Raw genomic sequence first — 24,936 nt, forward strand, 5'->3', positions numbered from 1 at the left:
TAAGATGGACCGATAATCTGAGCACGATGGACCGACCCTTCATGACCTTACGCAGACTAGAGTGCACGATCCAGAATTGCGCTGTCGCCGTCCCACGCACTTTGCGCGTTTGGACAGCTCGGTCCAGCTTGACCACGACCAGCACGAGGTGGTGAAGATTTGTTGCGTGGTCAGTCTTAGGCACGTCCATCGACCGAATTTGGTGGTCGTCGACGCGACCAATCTTGTCCTGCAAACTCGGAGACGATGTGGTCGTCGTAGGTGTTGGGCGCTATCCTGTTGGCACCTTCACACGTAATAGCCGGCGCCCTGGCCGAGTTCCCCACGTAAAAGGACTGGACGAACTTACTCTTCCATCCCGTCCGTCCGAATCGTGGCTAAATGATGGCCGATCGACGGGTTCTCCGGCGGCTTTTTTTTGGAGGCTATGTTAAGGATCGTTCGATTGATTCGGGATGTTTTTTTCTATTTTGGCGAATTTTTGTGTCACATTTTTTGACAAAATGTTTTGTGTTTTTAACCTGACGAAACCGCGAAGGTTTGGCGTCATTGACACACGCGGGACACGTCGCGGGCGCGGAATCGTGGAGCTGCCTGCAACGTAAAGCTGGTGTCCGTGGAAGCGATGGGGTCCTAAAAACATAGAACTGAGACGTCATTCATGAAGAGGGCAAGGGTCATTACCTCGGTCTGGTCGACGCTGAGACCGTCGGTGAACCGAGCAAGAGCAAAGAGATTCGTGTAGTACTGCAGTGCCATACACATGAGGTGCTGGCAATCCACGAGCACAGTCCCATCACTACACATGACGACGGTGTTGAGCACGCAGGTGAGTGAACAACGAGACATGGAACAACCTCTCAACAGTCTTCTTCAACCCATGTTGGCTAGCTTCTTCAAAAATTAACTCGCAAATCGATGGCGTCCATTCGAACAACGTGTGCATCATGCTGTCGAACGTTGCCTTGGCCACATCCTCGCGAAGTTTTTTGTTGGCAACATACCCCTGCATGTCTGTGAAGAATCGACGCCGCTCCTCTCGGAACTCGAGAACGCAAAACAAGAGCAGCTGGTGCACGTCGATCCATTTTTCCTCTGTGCCATATTCCTCGTGAGACCTTGCTTGGGTAGTCCTGGTTTACCTCCGAATGGACGCGAGCTGTCCAGGGCAGAATCAAGTATTAACTTGGGGTCAGGAACGTGGCTCGGAATGGCTTTCTTCACATTCCCTTGCGGAAAGTGACCGCTGGATGCTGCACTGGTGGACGCTGGTAGCCCTTGGAAGTTAAAACATGGGAGTGTCGATGGAGATTCTGACAGTTTGTCTTGGGGCGCCGGGTCTTGGTGGACGGACGCAACATCTTCTTCGGGTAAGTGGGTAATGGGCTTTAGCAAGCCTTCCAACTTGGCCAAGATCAAGTGTCTGTGGCCGTGCACCAATGTTTGAAAGACACGATGTACAATGTTCTGGGCCTGGGTTGACGTCAATTGAGGCATGTCATCATGGCCAAGAGCTTGCAGGTCGCCGACGCAATTCATGACCTACGAAAGACTTGAGGAGCCCAGCTACTCACGAGGAGTTGTAGGTTGGGGATCGGTACCAGCTGCCGGGCGTGCAAAAAGAGCGACAGGTCCGACTTGCCGAACCCGAATTGACCCTTTTCAGCCAAAAACGCGGCAAAAAGACTGACTTCAGGAATACTGGCCTTCCACGCGTTTGCCCCATTCATGATGGCATGACAGTTCTGTACAACGTCAGCTCGACCATGACAAGTGTGCAGCCAAATGACTTGCCTTGGATACGAGTTCGTTGACTCCAAACTTGAGGAACGCCCATTGCACGATGAATTCCGGGAGCGCCAGGACTACATTAAACGCCGCGTGTTCGAGGGACTCGGCAATGTACTTGTCGTGGTATATGCTTCGAATCTGCTTGAGCAACCATGTTTTCGAGGGGGTTGTCGCATCACCCGCATTCTTCTCCGAGGCGTGAACATCTTCCCCCACGAGTTCCAACAGCCGAGTGACGACCTTCACCGCTGGCACAGAATAAGTAGGGGCACCACTGTCACCGACCTGTCGAAATCTTGTCTTTTGGTGGTTGGACGATTCGTTGGACGGGGCATCATGAGAGAGGTTGGAGCCCGTGGCTGCCAACGAGAAACAACTCACGTTGTTTTGGATGAGTTGGTCGTCGCGGATGTCTTCAACACCATGCGACGACACGTCGGCATTAGGATCGCTCGCGATCAAGAGCGACGCAATGTCGTTGACGTTGATGTCATCTTGAAAGAGCGCGGTGGCAGCGAGCTTCAGCACGGCAGTGTGAACTCGTTTGCGGACAGCCACAGGAAGGTTTTGAATCTCCCCGTCGTGGACGGATATGCTGAATGTAGACGACGTGGCCTCTGGCACGGCCACACCGTCCTCATGGGGGAATGACGACTTGGATGCATCGACTTGTTGAATGCAGTTCGTCAGAGGTGGGTCGGACCGAGCGCCTGGGAACAGCGTGCGCGATGACGTTTTTGACTGCTTGAAGGGGTGACGACTGGGACATGGCGGCATGTTGGTTTGCTGATTCAACGCCACTGGGTTGAAAGAATCTGCCACAATGCTGCCATGGCTGTCGCGGCGCTGCAGGTACAGCGCTGGTCCATCGTCCAGCGCAGCTTCGAGTTCGTCCAAATTTGCATGCAGCATGTCGTACAAATCCGCCACATGCGAGGCAAGATGCGCATTCTCGTCTCCCCTACGTCTGTATGAACAAGACTTTCAGCTAGGCGGCATGTCGTACGTTGTCATGGACAGCAATTTCTCTCGGAAGAGGACAATGACGTCGGGAGTCTCTTTTCGAACAAGTCGATCGTGTGATGGTTGTGAGTATGGATGAACGGGGGCGTGGATCAACGGAGGCGATGCCGAGGAGTTGTCCAGCAGATTCCGCAGCTCTGCTTCGCGCTCATATGCAGCTAAAAGATCCATTTTCTGTCGTTCGACTTTGTCCATCACAGCCATAAGTTTCCTTTCCGTGGCTTCGATTACTGGAAGCAAGACGTTGGTCACATGCTCGGCCACGTCGCTCGTGGCGCCTTGTGATAGTGCGACTTGGACAGTCGTTTGGGTTGTCGCGTTCGCGCGATGCGCAGTGTTGACTGCAGTTGCCTTGGACACAATCCCAATCTGTTTCATGGACTTCGTCGAGGGTATGGAAATGAAGGGGTGCTTCTTGGGTTTGGGCTTTTGCAACTGTGTCAACTTGTCATGTGCGTGTTTCGCCAAGCGTTGTACGTGTTGGGTGTTCCTGTCCCGCGAATTCGTTGAGAACGCAACCAACGTCGAAGCATCCTACTTACTCCAAATGGTATGTCGCAAGGAGATTCATGCCAGAAGCAGTTTCGTGTCGGAGGTCCGTCCACGACGCTCGAATTCGGCGGAGTTGTTTCTGTTGTAGCGTCAAATACGCATAAAGTGCAATCGGTGCCATTGACGACGCACTTGAAAGAGTTGCAGAGTGTAGCGAAAGACAGGGTCGCCTTGCACGGTTGCGCGTTGCATGTTGAAAATATCATGGGACAAACCAGCCTCTCGAGCAGCAACTTTTGCCATGGTAGCGTTAACACTCATCTATAGCACATGTCAACGAAATGCTCCATCTCGCACGGATGGCATGGCATGTCTATCCTACCGAAACGCTGACAAGATGGCTTTGGCACCCTTGCAGCTGCTTGGTCACGGCGACTCGAAGGCTGTCATGGGAATCCCGCAAGCGCTTTACCTACGTCAAATGGACATTGTTTGGCCACAAATAAAATGCACTATTGTGTGCTGCATAGGCGACATATATACCTCAATCACGACTACTGCAAGGTGGCGTCGCATGTTCTCAAGCTTGCGTCGACCTCGGGCGAGGTCGTCAAGGGCGACATCGCGCTCTAGGACAATACGGGCAAGCTCTTCAAGAAGTTGAATTCGGTCCGCTGTGAGTTGTTGGACTTGTCGTTTGAGCTGGCCCTGCCCGTCGTCCGCTCGCAATGCGTCGAGTCGTAGTTTGAGCGCATCTCTCTGAACCAAGAGGGCATCGTGGGCGGATTGGAGAGTATTGTTTTCCGCTTTTGCAGCTTCAATCATCTCGTCCAAGCGTTTGAGAAGCTGGTCTTTGTGGTCCTGTTCATTCTGCAGCGATCGAAACGCTTTCTCTTTATTGGCCAAGTCGATGGACTGGCGAAACACTTGGTCTTGCAACTCTTCGATCCTTCGTTGCAGCGCCGCAGTAATTGCGTCGTTTGAGCTCTCTTGAGACATTGATCCGGGTGACGACCCCAGGTGTGCTGGCGGAGGGCGCTATACCAAAAACGTCGTCGAAAATGTCGATGCTCATTCATAGACCAAATGCACCTCGCTCTGAGTCGCTTCGGCATTCAACCGAAGATGGAGCACTTGTTGCTCCACATGCATGTCGCTGATCTTGATGTTCAGAGCCGCCAAGTCACGCCCAAGTTGAGCCGATTGGGCCGTTAGCTCCTACAAACGGTGGTGGGGGCCAGGTTGTCCAATTCCTGCAGCGTCACACACCTTGATTTGAAGCAATCCAGAGTCGCGATCTTGAGTCGCCTACTCGGGACAAGCTGACGATGCAAACGAAGTTGGGTATATACGTCGACAAGAAGTTGCTTGGTGTCGAGTACAGTGCGTTCGAGCCCGAGGCATCGATGGTTCATCTCTTCCATATCGGCAGTGAGTTGATCGTATGCTTGTGTCTTAAGATCGAGGGAATTCTCGACTTCACGAACTCTACTCAGACACAGGCATGGCCGACATGATCGAACAAAATATGCCTTACTGCAGCTCCAGTTGTTTGGCCAAGGCAGTGGCCGCCAATTCCGCCGCGACAGCATCGCGCAACACTCCTTCCAAGTCTTGGATGGTGTCGTGTGTGGACTTTGCATTCTCATCTGCGCGGTCGATCCGAGTCTGAAGCGCCGCATTATCTCGTGCGAGGGTTTCCATCGTGGTTTGCAACGCTACAACTTTGTTCTACATAGCAACTCGGTGAAACCAACGATAGCATCACAGTCGATGCTGCTTACTTGGAAGTGACGAATCGATTTGGTTGCAGCGAGCAATTTCGTGTCTCGCTCCTTCAAAAGTGCTGGCAAGTTTGTGAGGAGGTCGCGATAGTGGCCTGCCACCGTGTGGACAAAGTCGTGCGTGCAAGAGTCCCAAATTTCGTTGGCGACGGCGTTAAATAGAGCCGTCACAAACTCGTCGAGTTTGTTTTCTCCTGGGTGAAAATGTGCCTGTGCTTGTGCGACCACGAGTGCCAATTGCCGCTCGGCCGCCGCTGTGTGCTCGTCGTCATGCGCTCTACAACAAGGTCATACCGAAAAGTCGTCGTCGTCGCATTCCACGACATACAACGTTGATGGCATGTCGTAAGCGCGAAGCATGTTGGTCAACCAAGTCTTTCCAAGCGTCCGTGACAGGCGCGACACAGGACCTGCTGTCGCATTAGACGGACAGTGATGGCTGGAACGAATGACCTCGTTGGCAGTATGCCCGTATGTCTTCATCCAGTTGGACGGCGCCTGTTGGTTGGGCTGAATCGGATGTATGAGTTTGAAATTGCGTGCTTGCACAACGCGACGAACCTGCCGTGGCGACTGAAAGTGCATTCCATGGCTGACTGGGGGGAGTTATGTGCCGAGACCAAAACGTAGAAATAAGGGACTTCTGAAGGGCTTCCACCGGTGCTGGGATCTCCATCGACGACGACGAGATGTCCGATGGCATTTGAAGCGAATCTTGTTCGATGGGACGATTCTTCGGTGGGGAGTTGATGGATATGCAAGAAGGAAATGTGCGGGTAGCATGGGGGACCAACGGATCACGAGATTTGGAGGTGCGCTGGCGTACGTCTGACGTACTCTTTTGTAAGATGGACACAGGTGATGAAGCCATAGAAGTCGGACACATGCGTTCACAATCATTCAGAGTGTCGCGTGTGGGGTCGACAGGGCGAGAGTCTTCCGTACGCTGCGACTCGCGTCGAGATGGCGATAAGTTTGTTGCTGCAATAACCGCGAGGCCGGGAGTGCTTGAGCTATCTTGAAGGGGGCTCAAGCAGAACCGCTAGAACGACGTAAACAACGCGAAGACACACAAAGATCAGTCTTACATCTTGTGCTTTACGACGTTTCTTGAATGCGTTCTACTCATTGGTTCGGCACTTCAGCATGCTTAAGTACTCTTGCATGGATGCACCTACCTGTGGTGGGGAGGTCGGTGCAGCTCCCATCGTGGACGACGTCAACTGCATGGGAGACTATCTCATCGTCACTCTCAGACAGCGACATACGTGATGACGTTCGTACTCTGGTGAAGATTGGAGACGTGTTAGATGCTTGGGGGTCTGCTGCCGTCGTGAGCAAGCGCTTGCCTTGGAGAAAGTCCATGCTTCGTCGCGTGGACAACGATAAATTTTCAGGGCGACTTCAACTTACGTAAATAAAAACACGCAATTTTTTTGTAGAAGCCTCGATTTGCATGCAAACCCAAGTGATAATTACAACATATCAAATATTATTTTGACGGTCTCTATTGCTTTGAACCGACGCGCGTTTTCTCCAGAGAGGCCATCGCCTACGAAGTGACACTCGAATGCGCCGTGTGTGGTGGCGGCTGATAGCAGCTCGGAAGACACTTGAGCTGGAGCGCATTGAACGCGTACATGGTCTTTCCCGTGTTCACGAAGACGTTCGTCCGCCGCACACCAATTTCGCGCATCGTTTGGCACAAGTGCATTCCTTGCTTGACCCCCAATTCGTCGACGAGAATTTTCGAAAACTCGAGTGTGACAGACATGGCCGTGCGATCTTTGCCGCTCTTGCAGCATGTGGTACGCCCTGCACCGAGGCGTCGACACAGTTCGCTCGACTCGATGAGGATGTTGACTTGCTTCCTGTTGCACTGGTTGTCGACAGCGTTTCGCAGCGCCGTCCGTTGGCGGTCGAGTTCGTCCACTTGGTCGCGGGAAATATGTGGTATGTACCGGTTTATGTAGTCATTCAGGGTCATGAGGCTCTCGCGATTGATTTCGTCTTGGAGGGAAGGGTTCCCGACCGTGTTGGCCACGGACTGCACCTCGTTGATGCCTTGGGTAAAGAGCACCGTCGTGACTTTGACACGTCGTGGGGTCTGCAGCGGCAAAGGGAGTGCAAAGTACATGCGTTGTGGCATTGAAAACGCCATCACGACGTCGGCGGTGTCCCCGTCGAGTGCGATCGACGAGCAATCGACGACCGTAGCTCCTTCGCACGGCGTCACTTGGATGTATACGTGTTGGTTCAGCCATTGCACGCCTTCCGACATATCTTCCAACATCCCTTTCTCGTTGCCCATCGTGCTCAGCAACGACTCGATATCAACGAGGTACCCGACGAGCGCCGCGATCTCGAATGTTCGAAAGTACCGATTCGCCATGCCAGGCCACCGGTTGTCTGGGTCCAATGCCAGGTGCACGCTGGTCAGGAACGCCGTCGCGACGACAGCCATCAGTTGGCACGACACAACGTCAAGGCGATGCTCGTGGCCTTTGGATTTCTTGCGCAGTCCGCCGTCCTTGAATCCATGCAAATGGGCTGCTGAGCAGCCATGTGTGACAACGGCCCATAGGCGGTCGCCCCCACGGATGGAGTGGCAGACCAAGTTCGTCGGCATAAACTCCATCGTTTCATCTTTTTTCATCGTGCTTCGTTTCAAACAACTCGTGATCCCATGCTCCTCGCCTTCTTGCAGCATCAACCGCAGCGCAGCATACCGGCGCTCCGCCTGCATGTACTTGATCTTGAGTTCGTCGCACTCGTCAACGCGAGCTTTGAGCGCGGCATAACTCGACGCACTGTCGCTGCCTTGGCTCGACGATGCATCGGTGTACATCACTGGCGAAACCGGTCCCAGGTCGACGGGGGACGACAAATGGACTGTCGCCGCCGACGTCGGCGACGTGATGCTGGACCTTGTCACGTCACGGCATTCGATCTCCTCCATCATGCGCTTCGCCGTTTCCTTGCGACGATGGTTCCGTTGCTGGAGCATCTTAATGAACGCCACAACCACTGAAAGCGACGTGCAGGACGCGCCCATTTCTTCCGTCACATGCACTTGGGTCTGTCCTCGCGTCGCGGCGGCAGATCGCAATGAATGCATCCGAGGGCTACTTGGCGGCGTCGTCGCTGAAGGCGGTGGTGTGTTCGGCCACACCGTCGCATCGACCAAGTACTGGTGTGACGCGAAATGGTACACGTGGTCCATCCGAAGCGCTTCCGGTGTTGACACTTGCTCAACGATTAAGAACAGCGAGGACGTTGCAGGGTACTCTCTAGGATGTAAGTCAAGGAGGAGAGGCGTGCCGTCGTCCGAGTCGGCTACCAAGTCCCGCGTCGCGATCGTAAATGCTCCCAACGGAGTTTGCGCTTTGAGCGATTCGGTCGCCGGGGCTGTGATACCAAACACGTCGAACTGTAGAACGACGTTGGCGTCCACCATCGACACTGGAAGCGCCAACAGTCCCTGAAAATCCCGAACCCACCGATCGCCCAACCTCCGAACGCTCTGCGTGCACTCGACTTCCGTGCGGGACAACTCAGTCATTGACGACGCTGCATTTTCAAGGGCGCTGAGAGATACGACCAGTAGCCCTTGGACGGCAGCGTCCTGCTCGGACCCGAACGACACGGCAAAGTGCAGACTGGGTGGAGGAAGGACGTGCGTGAGGCTGAGCGACGTCAGTGCGTTCGTTTGATGTGAATCCTGCTTGGCGGTACAGTTCCGATTCGTCCAGCTTGTGGAGACCATGGCAGTGAGAAGCTTCGAAGACGATCCGATGGTTCGGGAGTCGCGTGTGTCGGACATGGTCTGGAGGCTGTTGGTTCGTCGAACGAACGGCAGCGGCGCCGTGCTGTCATCTTGTGAGATTGTTATAGCCTGCTTCAATCGCGGAATGAGGATAGGAGATGTCGATACAGTTGTGTTGGAGCTAGAATCGACCTCCGGCGATTTGGACGATGCGATTTGCTTGACGTCGACGTGAAGGTGCGTGAAATTGTCGTCGTTGATAGTTCTGAATGGAGGAAATGCTTGTGCTCCGTCAACTGGCGTGAAGCACTGTCGAATGGACACATTCAATGCAGCGATCCATCGATCCATGTACGGCACGCCGCCGTCGTCGTGCGCACTCAACATGAGTCTTCGATTCTTCGTCTTGATGCAAAAGTGTCCAGGCGTGCCTGGAAGTACTTCGATCGTCGTTGTAGCATCCAAAACAACTTCGCCCAACAGTTCCAAATCAACACTCGACTTGTAGTACGAAAACAACGGTCGATCGCTTCGCAAGATGAACCATCGCTTTCTCCACGTCCGCCAGAACGATCCCTGTTTGACCAAGCTCCCTTCAAATGCCACTTGCGCCCTGCTGAAGCGTTCCTGTGGTGTGTTCTTTGTCAGCTTCGACTTCTGGTTGTCCAACGTTCGGCCCTTGAGCAGGCCCAACGTACGGGACCCTGCATGTGTAGGAAGATACTGGTCATCCCACGTCCCTGACTCAGTCACCGACAATCGTGGGGTCGTAGACAAGCTCGACGTCGGCGGCTCGTCTTCCGCCGGCGTTGCCATCGTGTTGGCGTGCTTTCTTCTGTGCTGTCAATGCGTTCGATACACGAAATTTTTTGAATCGGCACGAGGGAAAATAAAACGTTGACAAAAAAGGGTTTCCGCCCACCACACCGGCAAGTGTCACATTGGACCCCTCCAGTGGTGGCATAGGGTCCAAATCCTCGGCCGTAGCTGGTGCCTTCACCGACGTCGGACTCAACGGCCGTCGTTGTGACGTGAATGGGTGTTGTAGCGGCGGTGGGCACGATATTTCGCACACGGCCTTCACGGACAAAAACAGGGACGTGGCTGGCGACCACGACCAACGCGGGCCGCAGCTCCTCGTGCACTCGGTCAAGGGCACAATTCCTCTGTATGCTGGAGCATAACCTACTGCTGTTCGCAAGCAGTTTGCCGGGGGGTGGGCGTGATGGCTCGCCGCAGGTAGGACGAGGTCGGAGATCGTTGGAGCACATGTTGAAGTTGAAGTACCGAAGAGACGTTACAGCCATCTTCAGTGAGAAGAGAAGAGCGCATTGGACGTCGGGTCCATCACGTCGGAGAAATCACACGGGCGCCAAGGAGCGCTGGGCGAAGATGGTTCGGCCCATCGTTCGTCCAAGGCAAACAGCTAGCTACAACATGCAAGACGCAGCCCAGGATCTAGTTGGCCAACTGACGTGCTTGTCCAGTGCTTGGAATGCGTCATTTAGTGCTCGAGTCGATGCGCTCCCGACACCGTGACGACATCGATGGGACTGTTGAATGCTCAACAATGTACCAGGACCAGGTATATCGGATGCACCACATCGGGTCCGTGCAGTGGCCAATCCCACATGCTTTTTCCCCCAACTCGGAAATCGTCATGGCTCTTCTTCGCAACATGCGCGAATGCCCTTTATGGAGGCGCTTCCAACGTACAACATAGCGGCTTTCAAAACTCCCAGAAAAACCATTCCAAGACGTTTGATGAACTGAGACGAGCGGAGGGCGAAATTTTGCAGTTTGGAATATGTACGGGGCGCCAACAAACTGTTGTCTTTGTACAGCGACAAATCGTCTCGAACGCCCCAGTAGGACGCTCCAACATGGCCACGCAATGCTTGGTTGCATGCGCCACAACACGATCGAGTAGTGCGATCAAGTACATCCTCTGGATCCGGTCACTGCAAAAGTCGCAATGCTGATACTTTACTGCCAATTTCAAGAGCACATGGAGCGTCCCGTCTTCAACTCTTGAATATCCCTTCAGCATTCCTCACCCCTCGTTCATTTGCCGCTCATCACATCTCGAGCACGCCTTCTTGACTTCGTTATGTTGAAAATGCTCATGTAACCCGAAGTAGGTACACATCACCTTAAAATCGGTCCGCTTCGCTTCTTGTTGAGGAAAAGAGGGGGGAGCTTGCCCTACGCTGGTCTATATCTGCTTCAGCCAGCTACTCCAGTTGCCTAACACGCCTGCCTGCCGATCTTCCTGTTCCCTTTTACACGCTGCCACGTGCGCTCCCAACGCTCCCATCCGCTTTCTGCACGCACGTTGATGGGATGTCGTAGTCCTCCCAACCAGAAATGCACCAATCACATCGCCTTCATGGTACATACTGCCTTATGATTGGCGGAGACAATTCGTCGAATCTTTGTGTTGGAGCATCGAAAACTGCGCATACTTGATCGATATTTTGCAAATTTCCACCGAATGCACAACGTCAAAGGCTTGTCGCGGACGCCGTCCGTGAACAAGCATCACCAGCTCGCCACGTTTGCCGCAGGGTGCTTCTGGAGCGCCCAACTGCACTTCAAGTGCGTGACTGGTGTGCTGAACACTCAAGTCGGCTTTATGAATGGCCGTACGCACAACCCGACTTTTGAAGAGGTATGCGCTGACACCACTGGCCACGCTCTTGTCGTCCAGATCACGTTCGACGACACCGCGGTGTCGTACGATGACTTGCTCGAGTACTTTTGGTCGATCCATACTGCGTATGATGGCCTGGGCGAAATGGACTTGGGAGGACCTCACCGTTCGGGCATATACTTCCACAGCGAAGCCCAGCATGAAGCTGCCGTCGCGTCCAAAACCAAGCACGAAGCACTCCTAGCGCGCGAGACTTGGACAGAAATCGCACCCGCGGGAACGTTTTATCCTGCGGACGACTACCACCAGCGGTATCTGGAGAAGGGCGGACAGTGCGTCCATGGCGACAAGCACCCGTGCTGCGGATAGTTCATGTTAGAGCGTTGTCCAACGAGTTAAAGAACGAAGAATTGGATCTTTTAATATTTAAAGAAAAGACCCGTGTCCATGCGCTTTTCCGTCGGTTGCTCCAAGCCCAGTTCGCCGACGGTGTCGAGGATCTTGCGCTTCTCCTTATCCGCTTCGATTTCTTCGAAGGACTTGCTCGCCTCGACGGAGTGCGCTTCCGACAGCTAGCAAGGACGTAAGTTTGTGGTTGCAGAGGCGGATGAGAGAAAGCATGAATGAAGGAGCATACCTCGACGTAGTCCAACGAGCATTGCTTGATGAATTCGATCTCTTCCGTGGTCAAGTCACGCACAGCGCGCGCGGGAATTCCAGACCACAACTAGAGTTCCAACGTGAGCACGACGTCGATACAGTGAATGGAATGACGTACTTGACCGGCAGGAACACTCTTGCCTTGGGTAACGATGGACCCGGCAGTGATAATCGAGTTCTCACCGACAACAGCACCATCCAAGACTTGAGCACCAGTGCCGATGATGCACTGGTTGCTGATCTTGGCGGCATGAATGATCGCTTTGGGCCCAATCGTCACGTTGTTACCGATGATGGTGGGAAAGTCGTTTGCAATCTTGGCAGCATGGACAACCGCTTGGTCTTGGATGTTGGTGTTGTCTCCGATGGTGATCGCGTTGACGTCTCCACGGACAGTCGCGCCGTACCAAACGGAGCTTCCTTGTCCAATCGAAACTTCTCCGATCACAGACGCGTTCGGGGCGACGAAGGTCGTGGATGCGAGCGCAGGCTTGTGGCCGCCATGGTTGACCAACCGAGTCGACGGGACCACTGGGAAACAAGATGTAAGTCATCGGTCATCGATGATATCGCGACGTGCACTGCACGTACATCGTTCGGTGTACGAAAGGGCGCCTTCAATGGAGACGCCGACCTTGTCCAGCTTCTGCCCGAATGCGCGGAGAGTGTTGCCGATGGCCTGCATGCTCACGTCGAATATTCACGTCACGTTTCAGCTTCCCCATACTTACCAGTCAATTCTTTTTTCCGGATCCGGATAAAGCGACACTGCATTTGACAAGCAGTGTAGCACCGGCGACATGTAGGCATCAGCGCCATGCAACGCACCTCTCGCGCAAGCACTTGTAGCACTATTGGAATCTGCTCTTGCGCAGACTTGCATTCATTTTGTGCCTATGGAGTGCTGAGGTGGAGACAGCGGTGGGTCGGTCTCCAAGGCCATCCGGTAAAACATCCGAATCCTTGATGGATAGATTTGATTCGTTAAAAATATGGAATTCTCCGCTAATCAAACGACAGTTCACTTCCATTCACGAATATGATGTCGATGCGTGCTCTCGCGAGCCGGATGTCGCTCACGCGCGGCAGTTCGTTCCGTGCACTCAAGCATGCGCATTCTCCGTGGCAATCTACTTCCTTGGCGCGATCAACGCCGAAGTTTATGCAAGCGCCTGTGCGACCTCGTGGTTTTTCCAACATTGCACGGCGGGTGGAATCAATCAATCCGGACAATGTCATCTACGGTCTCATTGGCATCAACGGCCTCGTATTGTTCATGTGGCAGACCGCCGACACGTACTCGAAGAAACAATTCATGTTGACCAACTTTACCACGTCCCCTGCGCATGTCATGTCTGGACGAGTCCACACGTTGCTCACGGCAGCGTTCTCGCACATGGACGCGGGACATTTCTTCGGCAACATGCTGGGGCTCTTCTTCTTTGGACGTGAAGTGTGCTATAGTTTGGGTCCCAAGCGATTCCTTGGCTTGTATCTCGGCAGCGCAGGTATGTCGATGGTTCAGCTTCGTCGTGTCTGAACACACATCGTTCTCCAGTGGTGGCGTCCCTCGCGCAAGTGGTGACGCAGCCTCTCCTCTCGAATCGCAGCAGCTTGAGTCTTGGCGCATCTGGTGCTGTGAACGCCATCACAGCCTTTTCCATCTGCATGTACCCCCACAGCACGATCCTCGTCATGTTTGTGCTACCCCTGCCAGCCTACGTTGTCGGTGGTCTTTTCATCCTTCGCGACCTCTGGGGTGCTGTCGGCGACCGCATGTCAAGCATCGGTCACGTCGCGCATCTTGCGGGTGCTGGGATCGGCATGTACTATTACCGGCGCCTATACGGTCGCCGCAGTGTATTTCGACGATTCTAATGCACGAACGACAACGTTTTCATGCCACTATGTTTGGTTAAAGCACACGACGATTGCACTAATGTTGTCATGGCTGACATATTCCTGCGCTTTGAACACGAGCTCCTGCGCGGCAAGCTGGACGTCGCCGTGCTCCCTCAGTTTGCGCCGAATAAAGTTGATCGCTTGCTGGGACGACAGCACGTCAAACAGGCCATCGCTGGCCAGTAGCAAGAATTCGTCGACTGGCGACACTGGGAGCGAAGCAACCATCGGAGTCGCGATGAGGTGGCCGCCAGACTTGTGCGCAAAGTCGCCAAACGCGCGCGACACGGCCAGAATCCCATCCAGCCGTCCGTTGTGGACGAAGCCGCCGGCTGCTTCCACCTGATCCAGAGATGAGACATCTCCCAGAAAGATATCATGGATGCGACTGCAGCATGATGTATATACAGGGCATGCAGAAAAGCACAGCGTACCCGGGCCTTTTCCGCAGGGTTGTTCGCCTTGTGGTCGATGGTGAGGTCGACAGCGTCGCCATCCTGGCACAGCACTCCGCGGCAATCCCCGATGTTGGCGACATGCAGCACAACTCCGTTTTCGGTTGTTACGACGATGGCAAAGACGGCTGCCGACCCAGAGAACGACATCGGGGCTGGAATCCGTTCGTTCTTTTGCGCTGCAATTCTTTCGATGTCTCGTCGAAGCAGCTCGTCGTCCATGTCGCGGCAGCCTACGAGTGTTCCATGGGGCAGCCGTCGATAGGGGAGGACTCGACGCACCCGACTCAATTGCAGCTGCGGGCGAAGCACTCGTGTTCCAGTGGGTCCAAATCCGGTGGTGGAGGTGTGCTTGGAGAGCAATTGACGTTTCGGCGCCATTGTGACCATCGTACACGCCGAAGAACGCCATCGCATCGTCAAAAGGACACCGCGCCAACGCAAGACTGCGGTCTTCCATGAAAGGCCGCGCGCCCTTCGCTTCAGCGTAGCCTGCCCGGACGCCCAAACCAAGGTTTTCTCGGATTTTGCTGCTCACGTACACTTGCACGACAGAAGTGAGGCATGCGTCGCCAGTGGCAACCACGGTCGGGCCACTAAAGCAATTCGCGTCGTCCTCGAGCGGGGCCACGTCCTTGTCTTCGTCGGCCAAGTGGAAGCGCGGCGACTGTAGCAAGTCATCGAACGTATCGTTCACGTCGACGTTCTCGTTGACATCGCTGTAATCGGAATCGCTGTCGTTGTCGCTGCTGTTGCTACGACTGCGGTGTTGTTGGCTGGTACTGCTGTTGATGCGTGGGGGGGCGACGCTCCTACTGCTGGCGAGGCCCAAGGTGTGGTCGTCAATCGCGTCGTCCATCACTTGATCGACGATTTCATCTTCCTCATCCTCGTCACCGCCCTCGTCATCTGCGTCGACCATGGCAACATCGTCAAACAAATCGGCGCAAGACGACAGCTTTGACGGGGAATTGCTGCAGCTACCGAAACTGTTGCCTCGTCCGCCTCCGGCAGAGCTCGCTCGACTCGACTTGCGCGAATGCATCTCACCTTTCCGCCCCATCAAGTCGTCAGACGACCCGGCAACGGAGTGCAGCGGAATTCGCGACGCAATGCTGAAATCTTGCGACTTGGCTTGAAATAAAACCTTGCGAGCTTGGTAGTCGCCGACTTCGTTGCGAAACACTTCAGACGTGACCATGAGAAAGTCTTTCTTCCGAGACAATTGGCGTTTGGTCAAGTCTTCGTCCGTGAGCTCTTGTTTGGTCGGAGCATCGCCTACAGTAGACCCGGTGGCAGTCGCTGATGCGGCCGTCGGCTGCTTTGTCGGCAGAATAATCTCCGTGACATGGGCCCGCTCGACCGAAAATGCCATGCGCTTCTGCTCCAAGAGGAGGTCCCGCACGCGTTCCGACAGGTTGTGTCCGTCCATGAGGGCCACGCGTTTGTGGTGTCGCCATGCCGAGATAACGCGACTCGTTTCCTGGCCAAACATCGAGTCATGGGACCCCTTGGACCGCAGCGACCCTGGACTGCTCGATGACTTGCCGCTGTTTGGATGGTGGTTCCGGTGGTGGTTGGGTTTTGGTACCACGGTGGCTGCAGACACCGTGCGTTTGGGGGACGACGTGCCGGTGGAAATGGAACCGCGGTCGCTGTTGGACCCAATCGAGTTCATCGAACCATGCGACCGGAGGGAGAGATTCAGCGGCACCGGTGGCCCTTGCTGCTTCTTTTGCTGGAGGATGAGGTGGGCTTGGATAAGCGACGCTTGCAGGCGGGCGTCGATACGCTCGGGGATGTTTTCAATCGCGCGCTCCGACTCGTCGAGGCTCACTTTGTTTAGCAGCGACGGATCGTCCACAAACACGTTGATGATGGGGTCGCTACCCTCGCGCGTGATCCATTCGTGGTTGATCACGTCCGGCAGCGTGATGCGGCGCTCTGGGTCTTTCGTCAGCATTCGTGTGAGGAGATTCTTCAAGTGCGGTTCGACGACGACGTCGGGAAACGTGAGTTCGTCGCGCTGGACTTTGTCCGCGAGCTCAATCTCGTTCTCAGCTGTCCATGGTGGATGCCCAAACACCTACCACACCTCGTGACTTGACGACGGTACAAAAACGAGTGGTCGAGCAACGCACCAACATGAACAGCGTCGCGCCGAGGGACCATACATCCACGGATGGACCTGTATACTCGGCATTTACGTTGAACATTTCGGGGGCCATGAATGCTATCGATTTTCAGGTGTCGGTAAGACTCTGTCCTCACTCAAAAAACAAAATGTGGCACACCTGGCGTGCCCTTGGCGACCGTAAGCGTCTCCGCTTCGTTCATCACCATGCGCGCCGCCCCAAAGTCAGCGATCTTGGCAACGTCGTCCGACGTGACCAGGATGTTTTCTGGTTTGATGTCACGATGCACCACCTTGTGAAAGTGAAGGTACTGGAGGCCGCACAGCAAGTCCCGCAAGTACTTGCGCGCAACTTCCTCGGCCAGGGGAGCGCCCCCCGCGACCTCGGCCAAGTTGCCTTTCTCGACGTACTCTTGTACCAAATACACCTTTTGGCTAGACGGGTCGTCAATCACTTCGACGAGCCGGACGACGTTCCGATGATCGAGTTTTTTCATAATGGCGACTTCACGTCGCAGCGCGTCCTGGAGAGAGTCCTCGCGATTCGCCATGCGCTGGACAAATGTCTTGTGCATGATCTTGACCGCGTACAACAGGCCGTCCTCTTCGTTTGCGCACAACTTGACCGTCCCGAACGATCCCTTGCCCAGCTCCCCCTTGATCACGTACTTGTTCACAACTGTCTCGCCGTTGGCGAGGCGGTGCTTGCGCAACGTACTCGTCTCTCGAGCGGCACTGTGGCGGACGGGCACCGTCGGTGGATCTGCCGTCGCAGCAATGGTAAAGGACTCTGCGTTCCTACGACGTGCCCTCGTATCAACAATGATGGGAGCGATGGAGCGTACAGATGAACGTACTCGGTCGTCCTGTTGTGCATCAAGAGTTTGTGGGTCTTGTTGCGCATGGCTCGCCGCGTCGCTTTCTCGATATACGCGTGCTGGATCACGCGCTGAAAACGCTCCGACAACAGGCACTCGTCAAAGTCTTCTTTGGTCAAGTATAGACACTTGACCGGCCCGACAGCGACTACCGACGCCGTCCGCGGTTCTTTGTAGATGAGACTCATCTCGCCAAACACGTGGCCTTCATACAGCCTTGTGAGCTCCTTGTCCTCGCCAGTGTCTGCGTCTGTCTCGATCACGGCTGCCTGCCCACGTGTGATCATGTAAAACCGAGTGCCTTCTTCTCCCTGTTGGACAATGTATTCGCCTACGTCGTGCCGTCATGCGCGTGCATGCGGTGACTTGAACAGTCCGAGGCACACCAGCGACCCGTCCGGCCATACGAAACACGAGCAGCATACCGTGGGCAAAGTTGGACGGCTTGAGCTTGGTCAGGACGACGTCTTGATCACGTGCACTCAGCTGAGCCAACAGCGGAACTTGCTGCAGCATGAGGCTCAAATGCACCTGGCCAACTTGCTGAAAGTCCTTCTGCGTCAAGTACAAAAGTTCGACGCCGCCGACTGCACGGACCTACGGTGGCGCCAGTCGTATCCAACGAAGCATGAGCAAGACACCAACTGAAGTGGAACGATGCAAGCAGTTGCGTTCGTTTCCGGAGTAAGACGTGTACACACCGTAGCGGTTCGCGGGTCGTCGTAGATGAGGGCGAGTTCCCCAAAGTAATGTCCCGCGTACAGATGCGTGATCATGCGCTCCTTGCCATCGATGAGCTTTGTCACGACAGCTTCGCCCTTGGCGATCATGAAGAAGCGTTCGCCGCGGTCACCTTGCTTCACGATAATCTCGCCATCCTTGAACGTGATCGGTTTGAGTGCCTTCATAACCTGCTCTTGCTGCAACTGGCTCAAGTTCGCAAAGAGATGCACTTGGATCATGATGTCATACAACGGGCGGTTCGCTTGCATGTACGCGGTCAGCGACACCTCCGTCGTCTACGAAGGATACGTGGCGTGCCTCCCACGGACTAAAATCAAGCGTACGTGCGATTCGCCTTCGCTCGTCTCGGAAACACCGTCGTCTTCAACCATCTCGACCTTGATGTCTTCGCCTTCCAGCAACCAGTCTTCCACGACCACAGACGTGTCGTCCGACAAGATGTCGTCGCTGTCGTCACTGTCCGACACCTTGACGTCTTCGATCCCGTCGACATCGGCATGATCATGTGCGGGTTCGGGAAGTGAGTTGGAAGTCGACCCAACACGAGGGCGAGAGTGCGCTCGCTCTGCTGGAGACATGGAGAACAACTTTGGTAGAGTCGAAGAGTCTTGGGGAAGATCTGTCGCGATGGGCGGGGGAGCAATTGAATGTGCAGCTGCAGCAGGAGCTGGTATCGCAAGAGAAGGGGCAGCAGGGCGCGCATGGATGTTTCCCTTTCGCTTGTTTCGGCGCGCTGCCTTCTCTTCCTTACTGGACTGCTGTCCCATGAAGCACGCGTCGTCCCGAACGTGTCCGCCTGGGTGGGTTATCACGAAATTTAAACAGAATTTTTACTGTGCAACTTCAAGCCAAGTGTTTCAATTCGATAAAAATATTCGTAAGGAAGCCAATGATAATGCTATATTTGTTGTAATTGCTTTGATTCGTCAAAATCAAACCAATCAAATTGTACCATGGACGGGTTGCAATTGGATGCACATGGATTCACTTCAACGACGCCAACGTGGCTAGACGAAGGACGACTCCCGCGCGGTCTTGCTCCTTGTGAGCTGATGGCTCACCACGCCAGCGAAGTTCTCGAGAACTTGAAGCTCGCACTGTTGCACCGGCATCTTCCTTGGGATGGTGTGAAGGACTGCGATCGTGCCGAGCACGTGCCGCGATTCCTCGTCCACAAGTTGCGCCCCCATGTAGAAGGTGAACTTCTTGGTGCGTCGCCCGCCCTTCACGAGAGGGTTATACATGAACCTTGGGTCCTTGGTAGCATCCATCACCACGAGCGGTCTTGTCTCGCAAACAGTGTGAGCACAGAGCGCGACATCCCGTGTGAGTTGCTTGGGAAACATACTGCAACCTACCGAGGTCAGCATGATCTGTTTGGTTTGGTCCATGATGCCCACGAACGCGACCGCGCCTGGCCATGTGTGGTACACCATGGTGCAGATGTGCTGGATCATCACGTCATGTTGAAGGTTGTCGAGGTCGAGCTGTGCGACGGCAGCGAGGCGACTCGTTTCTGTCGATGGTATCGGGGGCTCGGGCCACGGCTGGTGCCACACTGCAGGATGCATCACGGCATGCCCTCGTGGTACAGGGCTCGTTTCAGTCGTGCCTTGATGAAGCGCTGCGCAGACGAGGCACACTCGCGCCGTCTTGCCAGCTATCGTGCCTACCACATTCGAGCATCGTCCGCACACGACATGGCGACACGACATACAGCAATAGCGCCGACGGTATAGTGCTTTGAAGCGTTTTGTGCATGCCCAACATGAAAAGTAGTCGGTCAGTGGTGGTAGCGTCGCGGGATCGACAAAGGTCAAGGGAGGCAGCACGGGGGCAATCCGGGGGGATGGCGGCACTGGATGGGGCGCCGTGACATGGTGGATGGACCTGTCCGCGTGGTGGACGATGCCACGCCAGGAGGTCTCCGCCTCGGGGGATAGCAAGAGCGGTATCGACGACGTTCGCCAAATCACGTCGTTCATGACATGGGAACCATTCGACAATTCCGAGTCCGCAGCCCACGAAGATCGGACGATCGAGGCGGGACGAGATGGTGAAGGCAAGGCTTGCATCCGTTCCTGAACTCGTTGAGGAGCGAGGTCATGACGGCGCTGGCAGCATCGATGCCACCATCGCTGCAAGACGACGGCACATTGCCGCCGTCGGGAATACTTTTGTCGCAAGAGCACCAACCGCACGAATGTTTGGATTGTAGTCGCTGCGTCATGTTCTTGCAGTAGGCGCTGTCGGCATCGCTGCGTGGTCAGCCAAACCTTGACAACACGCTGCAGCTTAGTCGCGTGGCCGTGCTGACGTCGGATTGTTTGCGTTCGACGGACTTGTCGTTGGCACCACATCGTTGTCCGTCGAAGACAGAGGAAGCGTCGACGGCACACGAAGCCGCGAAGGGCATGGGCAAGGACGAGCTTCGTGGCGCGTTCGACAGCGGCGCGGTGAGATTCAAGGACGGTGTGTGCTGTACCGTGCAAAAACACTTTTGTGACACCAACTTGAATGTGCTCGGAGGTCATCAGGCCAGGTCGCCGTTCGCCACTCTGTTGGCTTGGGAACTTTCTTTCAACCAATGCACGGGCAAGGTCGTGCGGCCGCGCGGATTCGTGCAACGACCAGCCCACCACAGCTCTGTACCGACACCAGAACGCGTCGTGCGTCATGCGGATGGGAAACCCGAGGCGGGCCATACGAATCGCATCGACGACCCCGTGGCATCGAAGTTGCTCCAAAAGAAGAGGCCGGTGCCACGCCATCGAGTCGGCGGTGCTGTTGGGCTTGAGACACCGCACGTAGTGCAACTGAGTCGTGTCGAGGCGCTTCATGAGTGCCCCCAGCTGCGTTTGAAACTGGCCGGCGACGCTCTCGTGGCGTTTGGTTTTCTTGTGCAACGCTAGCGACGTCCGGTGGGGATGACGGACAATCGATCCCGAGTCGGATTGAAATAGCCGCCGCACGAAAGAGTCCCGTGATGTCGAGCCCTGTAGCAACCCCACCACGTCGTGCGCCAGGACCCCGACGTTCTTCTCCCGGAATCCCGTCGCGGTGTACTCGACGGGACCTGCAAAATGGTCGATGGTGAACTTTCGCTGGCTTTGCTGACCATGGGAAGCTTTAAACCTGCGATGGTTGCCTCGCTCGCGGCTCAACTTGGACGCAAACGCTGCGTCCGAGCCTTGGGCAAGCAAGCTCTCTTCGTCCAAGAGGGCAAAAAGTCCCGTGTGCTTGGCGCTGAAGAGCTCGACCCTGTCTGCGTTGTCTTCATATGCCAACGGCATCCAGTCCAGCCCTTCCGCGGCATACTCGGCCTGCTCCATCTTGAAAACGTGCTCGATAAACTGCTGGTGGAGAACTTCGTTGGTGTAGTTGATGCAGAGCTGCTCGAACGAGTTCACTGCAAAGTGTTCGAATCCAAAAATGTCGAGCACCCCAATCCACGAGGTTGACGCGGGGGATGATGAACGCGATGATGGTGACGGCGAGGACGGAATGCTCAGGCGAGTGTTTATGCAGTCAACGAGCCAGTCGAAGAGCCGCGCGTACAGCGCTTTGGCAAGGCCGTCGCGCGCTTGGCCCGCATCCTGTGGTGACAGGGGAAGCACCTGCACTTCGTTGGCAACCACAAGCGTACGGGTCGTCAAGGCGGTGCGGAGGTCTCGCAGCGGCACGTGCAGGAGCACAGCGGCCTCGGCCATGGCTTGCGATGGTATATCGTCCGACGAGTGGCATTCCATCTGGTCAAAGCAAATGTTACCCAAATGAAGGACTGCTGCGACGATGCGAAACACGTCGTGCGAGGGGAGGCCGAGGGACATCATGGCTTTTTCGAGATCCACATACAGAGCCGCGTCGTCATGGTGGACCGAGATTGAAGCGTCCGCGGTGGTAGACGGACCATGACCGAGGTATCGGAACGAATCGATGGCAGCTGTGCGACGGGCTCCGTCATCCTGGGAAGCAAACGATGGTGAAGGCAGAAGCTGCCACGTGGATAGATCAGCCATGGCTGCCCCACGCAGCAGCTCGTAAAAGACGTGGTAGTTGCGCTCCACCGGCGTCCTACTCACAATTCGCACAGTCTCGAGGAGATATGTTTGAATCGATGCGCTGACAAGAGCATGGCCATGGCGGAAATCGAGCTGAATGAACTTGCCAAAGCGGCTCGAGTTGGCGTTGCGTAGCGTGTGCGCATTTCCAAACGCTTCGAGGACGCGGTTGGCAGCGACGATATGGCGAGTCAAGTGATCCGACGATGAGATGGTCGCACTGTGGGACGACGATCGACCGACATGCATGAAGTAGTCCAAGATGCGCTTTGTAGATTCAGTCTTGCCGCTGCCACTGTCTCCGCTTATGAGGATTGTCTGGTTGGACAACGCGCGCGCTGGTTGTTGCAACGCTCGATAAGCAGCAGAGGCTACGCCGTACACATGAGGCACTGGATTGGGCGACTCGTACGCTCGCAACACGCCTTCCCCATAGAGCCCCTCTATGGCGCGGAATGGATTCACAGCAAGGAGGATAGATCCCGCCAGAGTGTACACCAGGTTGCGGCGGTACCGCGACTCGATGGCATCGACGACGAATGCTTCCGACAATTCCGCGTGATCCGCGAGATTATCGTCGGCGATCCTGTCGTCCGCATCCATCTCAATCGACAGTTAATGGTGCTTTGCTGCCGCGCTCCTCATCTTCGGCCGACGGAAGTGAGTTACGGCGATGCATTACGCCCGACGGGTTGGCCATCGCCGCCCGGCGACGCGAAACGGATAATATCGTCATCCAGGCCTGTGATTGGTGGGATCATTCTGCCGCGATTTCTGGAGATATCATCTCTGCGCAGGACATACGGGACCAACGCAGATCGACGACAGTGGAAGGACGCAGCAAAATGCGCGGCCATTGCGAACAGGATCGCGGATCGAGCCAATTCGGTGCTCATTGGCGGTAGCGTGCAAATTCACCGGGATCTGGCTGCGTTGAGCACGAGCCTGCACAACTGGAACGACACCATCGCCCTGTGATATCACAAAGGGCGTTGTCATGTGGATACGGAACTCGACACGCGGAAAGTGACGTGGATGAATCTTGAAATCGCTTTCATGATGGAGTTGTGTCATGAGCAGCGAGCAATTCCAAACCATCAGTGCGCATTCTGACATCAGACTTCATGGGTGGGTAACCCTCGGCGATACCCTTGGAAGGACATCGATGTTCAGGACAATGGGAAAGGAAGACAAACGACCTTCACGCAGTACGATGTTCACATAATCACTTGTCGTTTGAACAATTTGGTGTCGGATTTCGCCGCAGCTTCTTCTGGCCTCGACGTGGGTTCTCAAGGAGTTCTTTTCGCTTTGGAATTGATCGCAGTTCGCGCACGGTGCTGAGGAACTCAAAGATGCTGCGACTAAGGACGTAGTTTGACTTCTGGGGGCCGTGGAGGTGTACGTGCAACGAGTCCTCCATGGCAGTGTGTTCCACCTTCCTGCACCGTGCATCATTGCGCGTGAACCAATCGTCAAATTGGGATCAACATAACGTACAGAACTTGGAGGAGCACGACCATGCCTTCTAGTTCAACCTTGAGGAACGGAACTCGTTGAACAAGTACTGCTGCAAGGAACAGCGCAAACTGTGCTAATGAGTCCAACGGAGGATGGGAATCTGTGGGCCACCACGGGTGTGTCGGAAGGGGCGGTGTCGAGGGCGACTTGGGGTCATGGATGGCGAAGTCGGCTCTCTCGCGGCGGTACTTTTGAATGAGGACAAAGAGGAACGTTGGAAATGGCGCCTTGGCTTTAGCGTCGAATTCTGTGAAATATATTTTAAATGTTCATACAAATGGCAAGATAGATGCTGAAAATAAATACACACGACAACTGTACCTGAGTCATCCGAGTCTTGTGCATTGGGCACTTCAACCAGGCCCGTGGCGACGACGGAGTGCGCGCGGATGTCGATAACGAGATCCTTCAGTCGACGGAACAGTGCGATGTATGTGTTGCAAAGGGTGTGGAAGGCAAGTGCGGCGTTGTGTATCTCCAAGTCGCTGCCACTGACAAGAGTCGAGATCGACCCGTCGACCGGTGGCTTGTATCGAAGTACGCCAGGCGACAACGATTTGAATGCAATGTCCACAGAGTCAAATACCCCACTCAACTCGGTGAGAAGAAGGCTCAGCGACTGGATTTGAGAACTCGTGAACCGCTTGCCTTTGCGTGCAAGGCACACAGACATGACCTGTCGTGAACAATCAAACTACAACGTTCAGGAGATTTTGGGACATACGTCATTGAGTTTGTGCATGCTGAGGCGTTCTAAGCTCCCTGGCAAGTTGTACTGGAGTTGCTCTTCAGCTGTGGGTTTGTGGTATCGGAATGCATCCAGCAATCGCATCTTGGCCGTCGGGGTCTTGAAGTCCATGGCGCTGTCGTCCAAGTTCTAGGACAAACATTAGACCGAGAAGGCGCATCGCCATGACCTCAAAAAGACTCCACTGCCTCGCCTTTCGCAGACCACCTATACCGTCGAACACGGGTTGCTTTGGTTTCTCCTCCGACTTGAGGGCCGCCGGCCGCACAGGACACGGCGGAGGTGGCGGCTGTGGTGCCGAGTCCATGTGACTCGAAGATAAGT

The 24,936-nt window shown here is 55.0% G+C and overlaps 9 protein-coding genes across 17 annotated transcripts; 2 read left to right on the top strand and 7 right to left on the bottom strand.

Annotated features, from left to right (window-relative positions):
* Window positions 1–428: 428 nt before the first annotated feature.
* Window positions 429–6,466, bottom strand: H310_01509. 2 transcript variants are annotated; one of them, XM_008864625.1, is made up of 22 exons: window positions 6,375–6,466; window positions 6,269–6,325; window positions 6,179–6,211; window positions 5,652–6,132; window positions 5,544–5,588; window positions 5,419–5,500; window positions 5,091–5,367; window positions 4,844–5,037; window positions 4,659–4,794; window positions 4,576–4,614; window positions 4,399–4,524; window positions 3,850–4,344; window positions 3,689–3,778; window positions 3,499–3,627; window positions 3,357–3,445; window positions 2,798–3,304; window positions 1,795–2,752; window positions 1,602–1,745; window positions 1,143–1,542; window positions 858–1,095; window positions 685–799; window positions 429–633 (listed from the first exon to the last, which is right to left on the bottom strand). In XM_008864625.1, exons 1-22 carry the CDS (start codon window positions 6,453–6,455, stop codon window positions 547–549), a joined length of 4,803 nt encoding a protein of 1,600 aa, XP_008862847.1. In that variant the 5' UTR covers window positions 6,456–6,466; the 3' UTR covers window positions 429–546. The 2 variants fall into 2 exon arrangements, with proteins under 2 accessions (XP_008862847.1, XP_008862846.1); XM_008864624.1 differs by having other exon boundaries at window positions 5,544–5,600.
* Window positions 6,467–6,547: 81 nt separating this feature from the next.
* H310_01510 (hypothetical protein) lies at window positions 6,548–9,937 on the bottom strand. Its single transcript, XM_008864626.1, has one exon. The coding sequence runs from the start codon at window positions 9,670–9,672 to the stop codon at window positions 6,643–6,645; it is 3,030 nt and encodes a 1,009-aa protein (XP_008862848.1). The 5' UTR covers window positions 9,673–9,937; the 3' UTR covers window positions 6,548–6,642.
* Window positions 9,938–10,183: 246 nt separating this feature from the next.
* H310_01511 (hypothetical protein) lies at window positions 10,184–11,019 on the bottom strand. The gene has a single exon (XM_008864627.1). The coding sequence runs from the start codon at window positions 10,762–10,764 to the stop codon at window positions 10,357–10,359; it is 408 nt and encodes a 135-aa protein (XP_008862849.1). The 5' UTR covers window positions 10,765–11,019; the 3' UTR covers window positions 10,184–10,356.
* A 317-nt stretch (window positions 11,020–11,336) lies between these two features.
* H310_01512 (peptide-methionine (S)-S-oxide reductase) lies at window positions 11,337–11,970 on the top strand. Its single transcript, XM_008864628.1, has one exon. The coding sequence runs from the start codon at window positions 11,351–11,353 to the stop codon at window positions 11,876–11,878; it is 528 nt and encodes a 175-aa protein (XP_008862850.1). The 5' UTR covers window positions 11,337–11,350; the 3' UTR covers window positions 11,879–11,970.
* H310_01513 (hypothetical protein) lies at window positions 11,929–12,874 on the bottom strand (the record flags this gene model as incomplete). The annotated part of the gene is made up of 4 exons (XM_008864629.1): window positions 12,761–12,874; window positions 12,288–12,700; window positions 12,147–12,236; window positions 11,929–12,081 (listed from the first exon to the last, which is right to left on the bottom strand). The coding sequence occupies exons 1-4, from the start codon at window positions 12,852–12,854 to the stop codon at window positions 11,929–11,931; spliced, it is 750 nt and encodes a 249-aa protein (XP_008862851.1). The 5' UTR covers window positions 12,855–12,874.
* A 336-nt stretch (window positions 12,875–13,210) lies between these two features.
* On the top strand, window positions 13,211–14,074 carry H310_01514 (hypothetical protein; the record flags this gene model as incomplete). Its single annotated transcript, XM_008864630.1, has 2 exons — window positions 13,211–13,677; window positions 13,728–14,074. Coding segments are annotated over 2 exons (787 nt in total), but the record flags the coding sequence as incomplete, so codon positions are not given.
* Window positions 14,036–19,094, bottom strand: H310_01515. 2 transcript variants are annotated; one of them, XM_008864632.1, is made up of 9 exons: window positions 18,606–19,094; window positions 18,240–18,557; window positions 17,964–18,135; window positions 17,518–17,869; window positions 16,821–17,458; window positions 16,668–16,759; window positions 14,809–16,612; window positions 14,506–14,759; window positions 14,036–14,413 (listed from the first exon to the last, which is right to left on the bottom strand). In XM_008864632.1, the coding sequence occupies exons 1-9, from the start codon at window positions 19,047–19,049 to the stop codon at window positions 14,075–14,077; spliced, it is 4,413 nt and encodes a 1,470-aa protein (XP_008862854.1). In that variant the 5' UTR covers window positions 19,050–19,094; the 3' UTR covers window positions 14,036–14,074. The 2 variants fall into 2 exon arrangements, with proteins under 2 accessions (XP_008862854.1, XP_008862853.1); XM_008864631.1 differs by having other exon boundaries at window positions 14,065–14,413; window positions 17,506–17,869; window positions 18,606–19,083.
* Window positions 19,095–19,185: 91 nt separating this feature from the next.
* Window positions 19,186–23,079, bottom strand: H310_01516. 2 transcript variants are annotated; one of them, XM_008864634.1, is made up of 2 exons: window positions 20,000–22,946; window positions 19,186–19,942 (listed from the first exon to the last, which is right to left on the bottom strand). In XM_008864634.1, the coding sequence occupies exons 1-2, from the start codon at window positions 22,944–22,946 to the stop codon at window positions 19,290–19,292; spliced, it is 3,600 nt and encodes a 1,199-aa protein (XP_008862856.1). In that variant the 3' UTR covers window positions 19,186–19,289. The 2 variants fall into 2 exon arrangements, with proteins under 2 accessions (XP_008862856.1, XP_008862855.1); XM_008864633.1 differs by having other exon boundaries at window positions 19,186–23,079.
* Window positions 23,080–23,360: 281 nt separating this feature from the next.
* H310_01517 (hypothetical protein) lies at window positions 23,361–24,928 on the bottom strand. Of its 6 annotated transcripts, none has more exons than XM_008864640.1 (6): window positions 24,782–24,928; window positions 24,589–24,741; window positions 24,186–24,540; window positions 23,844–24,096; window positions 23,543–23,785; window positions 23,361–23,493 (listed from the first exon to the last, which is right to left on the bottom strand). In XM_008864640.1, the coding sequence occupies exons 1-5, from the start codon at window positions 24,917–24,919 to the stop codon at window positions 23,569–23,571; spliced, it is 1,116 nt and encodes a 371-aa protein (XP_008862862.1). In that variant the 5' UTR covers window positions 24,920–24,928; the 3' UTR covers window positions 23,361–23,493; window positions 23,543–23,568. The 6 variants fall into 6 exon arrangements, with proteins under 6 accessions (XP_008862862.1, XP_008862860.1, XP_008862861.1 ...); XM_008864638.1 differs by having other exon boundaries at window positions 23,844–24,111; XM_008864639.1 differs by having other exon boundaries at window positions 23,361–23,785.
* Between the last annotated feature and the right edge of the window lie 8 nt (window positions 24,929–24,936).

This window comes from Aphanomyces invadans (assembly GCF_000520115.1).
Source record: "Aphanomyces invadans strain NJM9701 unplaced genomic scaffold supercont1.2, whole genome shotgun sequence".
Classification (NCBI taxonomy): Eukaryota; Oomycota; class Saprolegniomycetes; order Saprolegniales; family Verrucalvaceae; genus Aphanomyces; species Aphanomyces invadans.

What these genes read in the sequence shown, in the direction of transcription:
- H310_01509 (XM_008864624.1), bottom strand. Translation starts at nt 6,455, where the DNA reads ATGGACTTTCTCCAAGGCAAGCGCTTGCTCACGACGGCAGCAGACCCC. An exon ending in ACGGGCATACTGCCAACGAG is followed by an intron (nt 5,501 to 5,543) that starts GTCATTCGTTCC and finishes ATGCGACAGCAG; the next exon opens with GTCCTGTGTCGCGCCTGTCA. An exon ending in GCCATCTTGTCAGCGTTTCG is followed by an intron (nt 3,628 to 3,688) that starts GTAGGATAGACA and finishes CATGTGCTATAG; the next exon opens with ATGAGTGTTAACGCTACCAT.
- H310_01510 (XM_008864626.1), bottom strand. Translation starts at nt 9,672, where the DNA reads ATGGCAACGCCGGCGGAAGACGAGCCGCCGACGTCGAGCTTGTCTACG.
- H310_01511 (XM_008864627.1), bottom strand. Translation starts at nt 10,764, where the DNA reads ATGCAACCAAGCATTGCGTGGCCATGTTGGAGCGTCCTACTGGGGCGT.
- H310_01512 (XM_008864628.1), top strand. Translation starts at nt 11,351, where the DNA reads ATGCACAACGTCAAAGGCTTGTCGCGGACGCCGTCCGTGAACAAGCAT.
- H310_01515 (XM_008864631.1), bottom strand. Translation starts at nt 19,049, where the DNA reads ATGGGACAGCAGTCCAGTAAGGAAGAGAAGGCAGCGCGCCGAAACAAG. An exon ending in CGAGCGAAGGCGAATCGCAC is followed by an intron (nt 18,558 to 18,605) that starts GTACGCTTGATT and finishes TATCCTTCGTAG; the next exon opens with ACGACGGAGGTGTCGCTGAC. An exon ending in GCGCGACGCTGTTCATGTTG is followed by an intron (nt 16,613 to 16,667) that starts GTGCGTTGCTCG and finishes GAGGTGTGGTAG; the next exon opens with GTGTTTGGGCATCCACCATG.
- H310_01516 (XM_008864633.1), bottom strand. Translation starts at nt 22,946, where the DNA reads ATGGATGCGGACGACAGGATCGCCGACGATAATCTCGCGGATCACGCG.
- H310_01517 (XM_008864638.1), bottom strand. Translation starts at nt 24,919, where the DNA reads ATGGACTCGGCACCACAGCCGCCACCTCCGCCGTGTCCTGTGCGGCCG. An exon ending in ACAAGACTCGGATGACTCAG is followed by an intron (nt 24,112 to 24,185) that starts GTACAGTTGTCG and finishes TATATTTCACAG; the next exon opens with AATTCGACGCTAAAGCCAAG. An exon ending in GTCGTGCTCCTCCAAGTTCT is followed by an intron (nt 23,786 to 23,843) that starts GTACGTTATGTT and finishes TGCACGGTGCAG; the next exon opens with GAAGGTGGAACACACTGCCA.